At 36.0% G+C, this 14,262-nt stretch overlaps 1 protein-coding gene across 1 annotated transcript in view; it reads left to right on the top strand.

Annotated features, from left to right (window-relative positions):
- Positions 1–14,262, top strand: part of LOC149940845 (rho GTPase-activating protein 28-like) — a 77,060-nt gene that overhangs the window by 1,255 nt on the left and 61,543 nt on the right. The window contains exons 2-7 of the mRNA XM_090179380.1: positions 3,874–4,147; positions 5,806–5,862; positions 5,993–6,183; positions 6,243–6,624; positions 6,692–6,837; positions 6,896–6,955. Of these exons, the coding sequence (XP_090035506.1) occupies positions 3,874–4,147; positions 5,806–5,862; positions 5,993–6,183; positions 6,243–6,624; positions 6,692–6,837; positions 6,896–6,955 (1,110 nt within the window). The remainder of the gene's footprint in view (positions 1–3,873; positions 4,148–5,805; positions 5,863–5,992; positions 6,184–6,242; positions 6,625–6,691; positions 6,838–6,895; positions 6,956–14,262) is intronic.

Genomic DNA, 14,262 nt, shown 5'->3' with positions numbered 1-14,262 from the left:
AGCGCGCTAATGTTCGCTAGTAAGGAACCGCGGACAAACCCCGTTCGCTGTACAGTCAATCGGATAAAATAATCAACCGAATACGAGTTAAATGCTGTCGTGGTTTGATGTGGACGACCACCCATCCGAAACTACAGCAGAAGGACACTGGCCACTTAGATAATGAAAGTAGTTTTGCTCCCCCACGGAAATGAGTGATTTCGCCTTTTTTTCGAACCGAAACGCGTATTCTCATTTCCTCCGTAGAATTGAACCGTTATTACGGTTTGTCTCCGATTGTCAACGGTACAAACTTGTGTATTTCGCGTTGCCCAATATTATTGGTCGTGCGAGTCGCGCGTGCTGACTGTTCTGTAGCAATGTATCCGTTGCGACGAAGTTAAGTTTCACATCTCTGTGAATTCGTTTTGTTTGTGCCCATTAAGGTACGTTTTGTCTCCCCAATAGACTGTTGCCTTTAAGAGTGCGAAGTGGAGAAAATATTCAATGTTTAACTATAAGCCTTGTTGTAACCTCTTAACCTGGTGAATACAATTTGGTATTTCTTTGACGCGTGTTTATAACCACGTGTTTTGGTGCTGGCCTACTGCGTTAATAATTTCCTTTACGTCAATGGAACAAAAAATGACCCATTGTTATTCTTTTGTTACGTACAAATGGTTATCAGACGGTCAGACCAATTTGAGACATCTTTCCTTAACCATCTTAACATAAATTTGTCTCAGATTTATCCTTGAGACATCCGCCGCAAATAATAGGAACATTTCGGTACGTTCCCATTAAATTTCGTTACCGAAATGAAATCGTGTAACAAAGAAATATTTCATAGCGCATATTTAAATGGAGTAAATTTTGTACCCGACTCTGTTTATCAGCCACCGTTTGATAAAATGAATCTCATTCAAACAATTTACTGAGCTCGACAACTGCTTAATTTACTATTAAATTACCTGTCAATTTTTCAGCAGTATATTATTACGTGGAAGTTTTATTTTTACTTCGGCCGAAATTCATTGATAAACTGGATCTGCTCGCGTTAGTAATTTGTAATTTTTGTAGTCTCGGTTTAATTGCACGCTACTGCCGAAATTTAACAGGTAATAATTTAATTTGCCCTTGACCTTGAAAATGGAAGCGGCGGTTTTTATTTCCTGAGACAAATTATAGTACTCTTTTTTTTATTTCGGGCCAAAATCCTAGTTCATTTAATTTAATATAAAATTACTAATTGTCTAGTTAATAAGCGTGTATAGTTAACAACCCAAAACTCGTCTATGGCATTAGAAATTAATCTTTAATGGATAGTTTTTCTACTTCTCAGAAAGTGGTTTTATCCTGTTTGTTTAATAAGTGCTTTCAAAAAATTTAAGGTAACTCGAATGATACGTAGATATGCTAAATCAGTCCCGCTATTATTTCTAAAGCGCATTTGGAAATTTTTTAAGAATGGGTTTTTTAATATAAAAGTACTATATCGTTTTGAAATATGTATCTTACCTAGATATGATACAAAGGGTTTCTTTATTTTGCGAATTTGAATTTTTTGGGCTAAAGAAATACGCCATTTTTATTCAAATGATATATCCGGTTAATTTAACTTCCCAACTCTGGGTTTTCTTGTCAGGTACGCGTTTTAATCTTACCATTTCAATGGAAATTTTATCTCCGCTGTATCCACAGACCTTATTTTTCGAAAAGCTAAATAAACAAATTCTAGTAATTTAGAAAATAATTTAGAAAAACAGTAATATCAAACTCTGATATAGCTAATAAACTTAATTTTCGACCTATACAGAGCGTAAATTTCCGAAATAACCGATGTTCCATTTTATTTAAATTATAAATATTCACATTTAACTGGAATACATTTTCTACCGAGTATGAACATTAACGAGTTATATATACGGATGTATCTCCGTCTAACAACTATGTAATTTCTTTATTGGAAAAATACATTAACATCCGTAATACGCAACTACGTTAATTATGATACTTGAGGTGTCTGAAGAAGAAAAACGTTTTTGTTTAAGTAGACCTTAACCCGTTCGCGTTTAATTATACAGTCAGAATTATTTGAGTTTCGAAACACCGGCAGCGTGTTTGTTTCGCTGTACGTACCTTTTAATTTTATGTCGACTTTAATTATCTCATCATTTGGAAAGACGAAATTATATTACAAATTTTTGTATTTTTTAGCTTAAGGCTAAATTAAATCAACACTGGGGCTTCGATATTAAAATGAACCTCTCCTCAGTGTTAGCTCCCCTCAAATAAAACGGAAGAAGCCATAACATGGTTCAACGCTCTTGCGCCTTTTAACACAATAGGTCGGCCGGTGTCTGGCCACTATTTCGATTTACTATTCATTTTGTACTCTAAGGGGACCGCCATTATATTTTATTTAATATTGTTGAAGCGGCGAATTTGATAATGGCGTTTTTCTTAAATTCCACGCGTGGGAAACGCGAATAAGATTTGTACCTTACCTAACAGTTGGATCAATGGGTGTATTTGTTATTTTATATAAGTTATTAAACTTATATTTTACCGTCAGGTGATTGTTCGTTAAAGAGGCCTATTCGTAATCTCCAATCTGCCGCTGGGTAAATACTTTTACTACGGTTTCCACCTGCTTGTAATAAAGTAAGAGAGAAAAGAGACTTTTCGATGGAAGAAAAGGTATTCGCGTATTCGGCGTGCTAGCCTACTCGAGAAAGGACGTGGTCAATACCATTCGCTGTTTTGGTTCAAAGTGTTTCGTGTTTATTGAAGTTTGTTAATTTTACTTCTACCAGCTACTTGTTTATAATGAGGTGACTAGCGCCGCCGTATCTAATCTAAAAGCGTTTCAGCTTGATATATTATATGTGGGCTATAAAGTAGAGCTGGTATTACTGCCAATGTTGATCTTCGGATTAACTCTTAAAAATGAGTAAACTACGATGTTATTGGAGCACGTGGTAGATACTCGAGTTAGGTTAGTTAGTAGTTACGAGTTACGTCGAGGATTGCCATTTATCTTTCGGAGTGTTGCGTGCATTTGGATGAGTGAGAATAACGAGTGACTAAGAAATATTGACTACTATTTGGTTGCAAATTTCGTTTACGAATCGCGGAACCATATTGTTCACTTTGTGGTTCTTCGCTTATCAGTGAAGAATTATACCTATAACTATATTGATAATCTCGTGCGGGATTCCAAACGTAAAAAGCTTCGTTATCTGTTAAACAACCAACAGGAGGGCTGTGATAAGACAAAACGATAAAATTTCGTTTTAGTGAAATTGGAGGATTAAATCTACGCGATTCAATTTCTTTATGCGACGGCATTCGTTCAGTTAACCGCGTTGTTTTTTATCCTGTACGCTAATTTTATCAAACGGTATGTTTCCGCGAAGTTCCGACTTTTCCGTTTAATAAATGATTGCTGTTGAACCGAGGCTTAGAAATAGTTGAGAGTGCGTAGTTACTGCGTAAACGGGGACATGGTTACACAGTCATACGTCATAACCCAAGCTGTTGCGAATGTAGAGTTTGATCTGTCAGTGGACGCGCAATTCGCGTATACATTTCCACGAATCTGGCTCTAATAATTGCTTTTACCGCCGCGTCGCTTTGTATCGTGATAAATGTTTATCTGCTTATAAAGATTGCGTCCCATTAATGACAGGTTCTCTTAATTTTCGGGGTTCGCTCTTTTGGCGTCGCTGCGTACCACTTTGCCGCGTATGGTGTTCCGAATTATGTAACCTTCTACTTCATTACCGCGAAAGAAGGTGATGGCGGAGGGGGGCGACACCGCCGGAACAGTTTTTTTATGATTCGTTGATGTAGAAGTCGTATTTTATTTATCATTACTCCGTTTTGTTTCAGGTCAGACCGAGCGCCGAACGCGAGACCGTTTCGGGAGATTGTAACTTCTCTTCTCAGCTCTCGCGAGAAGAAGTGCTTGACGACGAAGAGTACGCTGATAATCTAGTAGTGTTTAAGCGTTGCCAGCCCATGGGCACACTCAGCCAGAGGGACCTCGAGGATTACCTCGAGGAAAAGGAGTACCAGGATCTGTTGCACCTAAAGGGGAATGGTGATTCCGAAAACGGACACGTTAACGATGACCAAGACGAAGAGGACGGACCCACGCCCGAAGGTAAAGAGTGTCTTGATTATCTGTCTGGTTTTGTTCCATCCCCGCTATTCTACGTTTTGGCGACCAACACAGCCTCCGGCAGGCGTATTTACCCGTATTTTATACCGTAACATGAAGTATTTTCACGTGCAAAATGAATTTTGAAATCGGTCAAATATGGTGCGTGAGAAAGTTTTAACTTTTACCTGTACCCAAACTTGAATATCTGAAATTGAAATCGTGACCCGTATCCTGAACAATGACTTATAAGTGAAATTAAATCGAAAACGTCTGGCTGTACGTTCTAAATTAAACGCTTTTCGATATGTATTCACGCCTTTGACCTACATCCGGTCTAAAAATTATAAGTTCAAATTCAATTTCACGTCTATTTTATGAACCCGCGCAGATCGCAACAAACTCCTATTCTCTTAGAAACCCATAGATTTAATTTCCTTAGTCATGATACCTCTTTTTTCGATAGCAATATATCACCGTTTTCAGTACCTCAATATTTCTAACGAAAAACGTTTTTATTCGGAAATTTACCGTATCACGCGACACTGTTTGCATTGTCTCCGATTAGTATTTTTTTGCGTACTCGACTTTCGCGAAGCTTACGTGACTACGAAACTAATTATTCCCATTATAAAGAGGCGTATAAAATACCAGTTCTTAGGCACGTCGTTGTATTTTAAATAGCTTCATTTATACGAAGTACTGGGAATAGGTTTTTAGCACTAGCGTAATCGTGGTAGGTGGTAAAAATGTTAATTAGCACGAGTGAGAAAAATAGAAATCGTAAGAAGCGATTTCTTTGGCACGCGTCAGCTCCGCTTGGCCGAAATTAATTTGCATCTTATTAATTGGTAAATATAGGGAACCATATGCGGAGGTTGGAAACGCGTAGAATATTTTCCAAAATAGAGATTTATGTTTTAAAATTTGCCAGAAATTGGGTTGGAATGTCTTTGAAGGGGAGGCATAATTATTTAGGCTCTACCCAGTGATATGAACGTCCCAAATTACCCTCATTCATTCGGTATAATTCATCATTTGTTAACAATGGACCTATTAGTTACGTTTATTTCGTAATTTGTTAGGTTTCCCATAGGTCAAATTTTAAATGAAACCCCCTTTGCAAAATACGAATGATATCAAATATTATCTTAATATAGTCTTTTTGTCCCTAGGAGAATAATTAAAATGCAATGTTACAAAACTTATAAATCGCTACTGAATTAATCCTTAAAGCAGTTTTTATTGCTAAGTTATTTGAAATTAACTTGTTCAATAAAACTGATAATGATTGAATTGGACTTATACAACGTTTGTGAAAATATCTAGATTGCCTTGGACTGAAAGAAAAACATTTCGTGTAAATTATCTTTTCATCCTCTATTCCGCCGCAAATTAATTCCTAGCGTTACGTTCGTATTTGTTGTGATCTTGCAAAAGCGCTTATTATTAACGGTTTTCGTTAATTACTGACCGGGTATAATTGTATTTAGTTGCAAATTGAAACACTTATCTTTGTCCCCCGAATAGACCAGTACTTTGTCCCAAAAAAATTCCTCGTAATTATTATTTTAGCGCCAAACAGTGTCGTCTAATCGTTTTTCATTAAATATCGTGTGTGGTCAAATTAATTAACAGCGTTTCTTTTTTATCATCGACAGAAGCAGTTGCCGATGCGGATTGGCTAAGGGAAACCGGATTCGAATTTTTAATCAAAGGTAAGTTTGATATTTTCTGCCAGATGGCGACACGGTCGGTGTATTCGGCGGCAAATATTTTTGTTTTGCGTCTTCGCGTTAATATTCGACATAAGGGTTTTTTAAGTAATATTTATTTATACTTAAATAGCTTTCGATGACAACGAATGTGAGGAGGAGGACGTAGAAGACCCTTTGAAAGGAGTTATATCAACATTAACACTCGCTCAAGCCGAAGCGGTACTGAAAAGAGTTGATCATGTTAGAGCAGCTACCATACAGAAAAGGAAGATTAGCAAGAGACTTCCAGATGTTAGAGATGTCTTCCCATCTATTAAAGAAGTCAGTTATCGAAATAAATATAACTGGACTTGAGTGTTAACTGTTATTTATTTTATTAGGACACTTACCAATCGGATGGATCCACATCTGACCCATCTTTGTCCAAATCTACCTCAAACCTTGTTGATGGTGATTGCAACAGGGACTATAATTCAGATGTGATTGCAAGCTCATTACCTATCGACCATATGATTAGTGATGATGAGCCCAATTTGCAGACTGACCCTAATGGCCCTGATCGAAAGCAGAAGACTGGTCAAATGAGACAATCATCTGTGGATGAAGTCCGCAGAGTATTCAGGTCCCAATCTTACGAGAATAAGGCTGACCCCAGACACAAAAAAGGCAACTGGATGGACAAGAACCCTTTCCTCAGGGCAGCTCATAAACAAGGCTACAAACTGGGGCATACTCCACCTGGCAGCCAAGTGACTGGAACCGGTAAATTAATAATATTCCGTACGAAATGTTAGATCTCAAATTTAAGTTTTTATTATTAATTTATTAGGAGTCAAAGTATTAAGTTACAACATACGTAGTTCCATGAAACATTTGAAGCCAAATTCGGCCACTGACAAGAAATTGGTTACTGATCTGTTTGCGCCTACGGTTGAAATTGATGAAGAAATTAATTTCTATGACAAGAATGAAGATGTAAGTTTAAATTCAAAGAATCTTAAATTTATTAGTTCTAAACTTTTTACTATAACAGGATTATGGTTTTCAAATCTTGGAAGGAACGGATTCTGATGACAAGGATAAAGTTCTACCTGTGAGTTATTTGTATTTACTTTTTAACGAGTCTTGGTCACATTTCATAAAGTTTAGCAAAAGGATTCAATGAAAGGGCAGAATTTAGATTTACCCTTTGATAGCTGCCTGCACGCATTGTAAAGAGAGTAGCCTTGTAATCGGAGTTACATTACCTCGAACTGCTGGTTTTCATATACTATGACTAACGGAGGGTTTATATCAAATGCTGTGACATTTTATGGACATGTAAAATTTAGACCTGTTTTGTATCTAATTTTATCTTCAATTAAGGGCTTTGTATTTTCTCACTTTGAAAGTTTGCTATTATAATTTAACACTTTTTGAAACGATACTAATTAGTGTTCAAAGAAAAGGTCAGTACTAAATTTAATAATTTTTCTTAGTTAGAATCTAATTTAATGTGATGTAAGGAACAGTGGCATTGCCAGAAATTCGTCAAGGGGGGGTCGAATTATGTGAATGTTAAGAGGGGGGTCGACAAGGGGTGGAAAGTTAGTGCAGCCAAAGGTAGGCCCAAGGGGGGGTCTGAACCCGGAACCCCCCCTTGTCTACGCCACTGGTAAGGAATTACACTAATAATAATAATGTAAAAATCTGGTTGTAATAGTAGTGAGTTCTAATTCTATTAACCATTATCCATTGTTAAGGTCAGTATTAACTTGGTTATTGGCAGAACAAGTATTTATCGAATAGATGGATCTAATTTTCAGTTTATGCAAAAATAAACTACACTTTGATCTTAGCAAAATGACAAAGCTAATTAAATTTGAAAAAAATTATTTTGTGAATCTATTAATAATTGTATTGGTATAAAAATCAGGGAAAAGTCAGGGAATTTTAAAAATCAGGGAAAATGTCAGCCTTGGAATTTAATTTAGGTTAAAAATAAGAAACTTTTACTAAAATATAGGTTGGAAAAATACAAAATCGTGGCGCAAAATAAGTCAGGGAAAACCTTGAAAAATCAGGGTATTTGATTGTGAAAAAACTGACAACCCTTTAAATCAATTCCTAACAGGGTAAAAGATAATCTCCAACATCGCCGATAGATGGCGAGCCTGGTTCATAACGCGTTAGTCTCCAAATTGGGAATTTGGTGTATTTGGCCGTGCGACCTCCAAACTTAAATACAAATTCCTTTACTAGATGGCTTTAGACTGTTTTGGGCCTTAACGTGGGCGCTGCTATAGAGTAATGACACTGTGACGTGCTATTACGTCACCCATTCTATGAAGTGCTACCACTCTATTGCCACTCACTGTCCGCCATTATCATAAGTCTATAATATTATTCTATAAATATAATTTCGACGTATTGGAAAGTGGTTTGTGAAAGCATATATTCAGTTTTAATTCGGAGGGGTATTGAATTTTGGTAGCCCTGGTAAGAAATGATGATATTGCAGAGTTGTTTGGTATTTTGACTGGAGCTCATCTATTAGGTAATCAAATATTAATGGAATTGCATCACGTCGGGAAGAACCATAAGTCTATAATATTGTACCATAAGTTTGTCCCTTTTTGGGAATATTTTATCGAGAGCTAGTAACGGAGTGACGTCATCACAAAAAGAAAATCTCCCCCTAGCGAGGCGCTGTCAAAAGCTACGTGTGACGCGCAGTAGCGGCGCTAAGGTTTTTTCACAGGTGGGCTAATTATTTTGTGGCCCCTAGAATTTTGTGGCCCTTAGCTTGAACCTTGGATCGACTATATTTCGCAAAAGTGGTGGAATCGAAAAAACCCAAAATTTTCCAGGAAGCGAGAAGAGCACCGTCGATTTATTGTTGCGGCTCTCTTCGCGTTTTATGGACCCCCTACTGACCTTGTATCCGACCTGGAGGGGACACGTCACACGTGCATGCCTGGGATATTTCCCTAAATTCCCATAAGCCCCTTTCTTTTCAACTTTCTCTCAATTTCCACTACCTTCCTCCCGAATCTGTTTATGGTCTACTACCTTTTTGAGTAAACAAATTGATTTTGAAAGATTTTTTTCCAGAAAAACCTTTTTTGGCAATAAAACAAATTTCTAGAGATAATGAAAATTAATAAATTAAAATATGTGGCCTCTTAATTATGAATATGTGGCCCTTTTAATATAAATATGTGGCCCCTCTCAGAAATGCAGGGGGGCTAAAGCCCACTTCAGCCCACCCTTAGCGCCGCTACTGGTGACGCGTTAGCAAACGGACGCAAAACTGCGACGAATCCCGTAATGCAGTCTTTCTTGCGAATAGCTCCCAGTAAAACTTTTGCATGTGAAGAATAGGAAGTGTCACACTTATGTAGAAATATTATACACTTATGCCATTATCTATCACTTAACAGTTACTGTAGGTGGTGATTTCATAAAATTTCATCCATGCTCCAACAATAATTCTACCAAATTAAAATAAATGATTTTTCTTACTGTAACTGGATCAAGAATGTATTTATTTATACTTCGGGATAATACCTATAATGGGATTATTTTTAGCGTTGCTTCCAAACTGCTTTCCCCCAAAAATAATTAAATCAGACCGATATCTCGTTTGGTTTCCTAAAATAGAGGTCTTCCTCCCTCTCTGTTGAAAACTCGACCAAACGCCTGCCAATCATCTCAATATAGTCATTCTCCGGAAGTATTAATATAAATACGTTATTCCTAGAGTAAAGAAAATAAACAACCGTTACGGGCCCCGGAAATTTTGCCTCCCCCCCCCTCTGCACGGCCCTGACCACACAGGCCAAAGTCAACTAGTGACTTGTGAAACCAATTGCCGGTGACTGGTTTAATTGGCATAGGAGGATGGTGGCAAGCCCTTCATATCACGCGAGCCTACAGTTCCCTACACTTACTATTACCGTTAACCTCAGTAAGGTTTGATGGAAAGGGGAAACCGAATAGTTCCAGGGATAACATTTGACAGATGTCCAGTTAGATGAAATAGCAAGAAATTGAGCAACCATAGTTAGCCACCGTAGTTTTAAAATTATCTTTGCTACGCCCTATTTCGTAAGCCTCGCCTGAAAAGAGTGTAATTTTCAAGCATCGCGTTTGAAAGTTATTTTTGGAAAATTTATTTGTCTGACCACTGACCTTTTGGTGATTTCTCATGATGGGGGTGAGTAGGAAGCGAGTCCGTATCGCTATACGCTTGAATGAGCCTACCAATATACCAAATATAGCGCGTCTTTCTAAAGGGATTATTTTTCTTCGTGACACTTATACAAAAGATTTTATTTATGGCGTGTGGTCTTTCTCCTAGCGGTGCGCCGTGGGAATAATGACCGGACTATATTAGTAAAACAAAGGATATGAAATACGGTATATCGCTACATCTTTTTTTATTTATACATGATTAATAATATACAACGTCTCCTTTGGCTACTCTACTTATGTTCTGGGGTTATCGTTACTCTAATCTCTTTTCCGCATTCGTATGCAAATGTATTCCGCGATTACATTTTAAATAGTGCTTAGAATAATTAGCGTAATTTATAAAATATGGCTTTGTTAAGGTCTTCACACGAGTCAACGTGTTTAACCAACCAACTCGACTTGCTTAACTCTCTTCTAAAAGGTTAATTTACATTAATACAGTTTTTAATATTTTCAATTGGTTTTTGTGTAGTCAAAAGGTTGTGTAGAGAAATTATTTTACATTTGTAGCTAAACCTTGGTCAGAAAATTCGACCAATTAACAATAACGCGAGGGGCAGGTCACTTCCATTTTGGGTGCGTCTTAATCATAGTAAAATGATTAAATCAGGGTAATCAAGTATGAAAATCTAATCACGATTTAAACGAGATTTAATCATTCTAATCATGATCTAATCTTTTTAATTAGATTTAATCATTTTAATCACGATTTAATCAATATAATCGGTCGAATCGAGAATTTATCATTAAAATCAAAACTAAAGTACGATTTAATCATGCTAATCACGATATAATTTTTTTAATCAGGATTTAATCATTTTAATCAGATTTAAACATTTAATCACGATTAAATCAGATTTAAACATTTAATCATGATTAAATCAGATTTAAACATGATAATCATGATTAAACGTGATTTAATAAACTTAATCGTGATTAAATTGAATTTAATCAAAATTATCACGATTAAATCGGATTTAATCTTTTAAGTGGTGCGTCGTTAATCAAGGAAGTGACCTGCCCCTCGCAATAACGTCTGTGAAAAATATTAACTCGTGTGAATAGGTCTTATTATTTTCGACGAATGCGAAAGACTTATCTGGTAAATAAAATTAAGTTGTCGGTATGACCTCGTTTTTGGTTGGACATTCGTAGAATACACTTTCCGCTTATATCCCCTCGCCTGTAATGATAATATGTAGTAGTGTCTTTCCTCCGTTGAAGCCGGCTGGTCTTTTCTCTATCCTCGCTGACCTTTGCTACTTTTACCGTCTGGCGAATGTTATTTGGGGTAAAGAATGAAAAGAGTGCCCTCCCACTTGATACATTTATAGTTTTACTTCCGCGTACATTTTTCTCCTTTTGAGAAAGCTTCTTTTAATGCTTCCCCGATTCAACTTTCTCCTTGACACGTACAAGTGGGATCCTTATTGCGTTAGGCCACGTTTTTTTTTTAATTTTAACCATTTTAACAGATGCCTATTTCACCTGGCCCAAACGCGTATTTTCCTCCTATTTTACGCTCTAGTGTTCTTGCCGGATTTATAAATCACGGGCCCCCGATAGAAACTTCACTGATGGGATAATATGGGTCGAGAGCTCTATGTTATCGTATAATACCATAAGTAATATAATACTATTAGTATGACGCTGAACGTTGTTGCTTAATCTGTCGCCGAGTGATAGCGTAATCGCAAATTTCGTATAATTACAGTCAGGCTAGTGTGATAGCGATACCTTTAAGGCTCAAATTAAAAAATGACTAGCTTCAAAAACAAAGCGGATACTTATAATAATAAAAAATAATTATAAAAAAATATAATAATAATTTTATGTTCCGATTAAATAGTTAACATTTTATTGTTGAAAGTGTTTCAATTTTCAATAGGTGTTTCTATAAAATAAATCAATAAAAAAATTAAATGCGTAAAATGTTTTTCCCCGCGTCACGAGCTTAAGCTTTTTGGTGCTTTATTGGCACGCGCGTTTCGCACGTCGCTCTCTATCTTCAATAACTTTAGCTAGTGACGTAGAAAAAACATTTACACGTGACCTAACGTATTTTATAGAAACACCTATTGTAGGCCTTGGATAATCTCTTCTTTCTTCTGTTACTTCTAAAGACTAGTAATAGACGAGTTGTAGCCACGCAATGATTAATGCGTTGATTGGAGAAACAGATTTTCTATAAAAATAAATTGCGTCGTTCGAATAGTCACACTTATAGTTATTTTACTTATGGTAGTATGTAGAAAGTTACGTTACGCGTTGAGATTTTAGTCCTTAATTTGTAAATCAATCACGATTTCTTGTTATTAAAGGGAATGTTTCCTTCCATATATTGTAGTAACGGGCACGATCTTTTGTATAACGTATTCAGAAAGGAGCCCCTTTTTTTCCTTTAAAAGAGGCACGCCGATCTTTTTAAACATTCCGAGTTTATTCATTTGTCGATTATTCTCCGAAACAAGGTAGAATACCTGACGATTTTCGTTTCAGTTCCAATGAATAACTCGTAATTTTTTTCCCGTTGACCTTAGCCATATCTCGAACATTGCCTCCTTTACTGACCCTTGCACCATGGACAGTAAATTAAGAGGACAGGTTTTCGATACCCTTCCACAGTGCATTTTATTTCTCCCCGCGTATCAAGCAGCTCGAGAGACTCCGAGGGAGTCTTGCAAGGTCGTTTGTACCACGTGATCTTAAAATTTCAAAATGGAAATCTAACGCGGTTGATATTGTTACGTAATTTTTTGCGCTTTATATTTTAGTCATTTTTAATTTTGGTTTTTTAATTCAATAAAAACTATCAACTGATATTTAGTATATCATATTTAATCAATAAAAACGTGAAAAAATACCTTTTGGCGTAAAAATGTACTTCATGTTCGTGTTTATCTTTTATCTTTTTTCGAACAGTATCGTCCACTCTTAGTTATACTTGTTTTTTTCAAATAACCTTGGGCGACTCCCTTAGTGTGATTGGTTTACGGGGGCTAAAAACCAGGCTTTTTACCGATCCTCTAAAATCTACTATCCATGCTTGCACTTTCTTTAGGTTACTTTTATTCCCAAGTTCAATAAATAACATACGCTTGTAAACTAGGTAATTTTAGCAATAGTCAAGATTTGGTTCATTTCACCTTGTTTTTTTTCCAACTATCCTAATGAACTAAGATCGTAAGTATAAACCATTTCTAGAATTGACCCTAAATATTGACGTGGTTGAAGGCCATATTTATGACATGAACACTTATTTATCGAGTGATAAGGTTTAGCAGGGTGACCACAGTTCCTATTTTTTCCTATAATATAACGTCCTTCCTTTTTTCTACTATAATTTCATTAAATTTCCTATAATATCCTATATTTTAACTCAAACGTCTGAAGAAATTAAAATAGTTGATATTTTACCCTTAGAAGTCTTCAAAACGTCCTAGTTTTTAAAGATGCTTATTTCCAACACTGTTAGATGATAGTTTTCGACTATTTCCATCAGTTATCTACTTTATTTTGTAGGTTATACCCCCTTTAAACAATTTTGACAATCGTTTTCTTATATTGTATAATTAATTTTCTTCTATTTTTTCCTGTGTTTCTCCCAACTTTCTTCCTATATTTTCCTATATTTCACTGATAAATTTCCTATAATTCCTTTAAAGGATTTTAAAATATTCTGTGGTCACCCTGGCTTTAGTCTTTTAATGAATATTTAATATAAACATTTTAACCGAAATAAATTACCTTGTTTACAAAATATTATTTTTATAATATAAAAAACAAGTTCATGGTTTCTTAAAGTATTTTATTTTCAATTGAACCTTAACACAATGTAAATATAGGATGTTAATAACTTTGAATTAATCGAACTATTGCAAGACTAGTTTCTTAAATATAGCAACGCGAACTAGACCTGTTCTACGAATTCATTTTTCTTTATATAACAAGGGCGTATACCGGAATTAGGAAGCGGTACAAATATATAAAACCGCTTTCACTACTTGGTCTGCTTCTAATACAAGCCCGATAGCTTTCACTTATTATGATTCTGACCGATTTCTCCGGTGAACGCTCTTCTTAAATTAGTATCGAATTTTTTTTTCTTCGAAGCACGTATCTGAAGAAAACGTGAAGGGGGGGGGGCGGAGGAAAAACCTTAGA

This window comes from Leiobunum rupestre, chromosome 6, assembly GCF_980474605.1.
Source record: "Leiobunum rupestre chromosome 6, qqLeiRupe1.1.hap1, whole genome shotgun sequence".
NCBI classification, from domain to species: Eukaryota; Metazoa; Arthropoda; class Arachnida; order Opiliones; family Sclerosomatidae; genus Leiobunum; species Leiobunum rupestre.
Note: the sequence above shows the minus strand (reverse complement) of the source record. Positions and strands in the feature narration are given on the sequence as shown.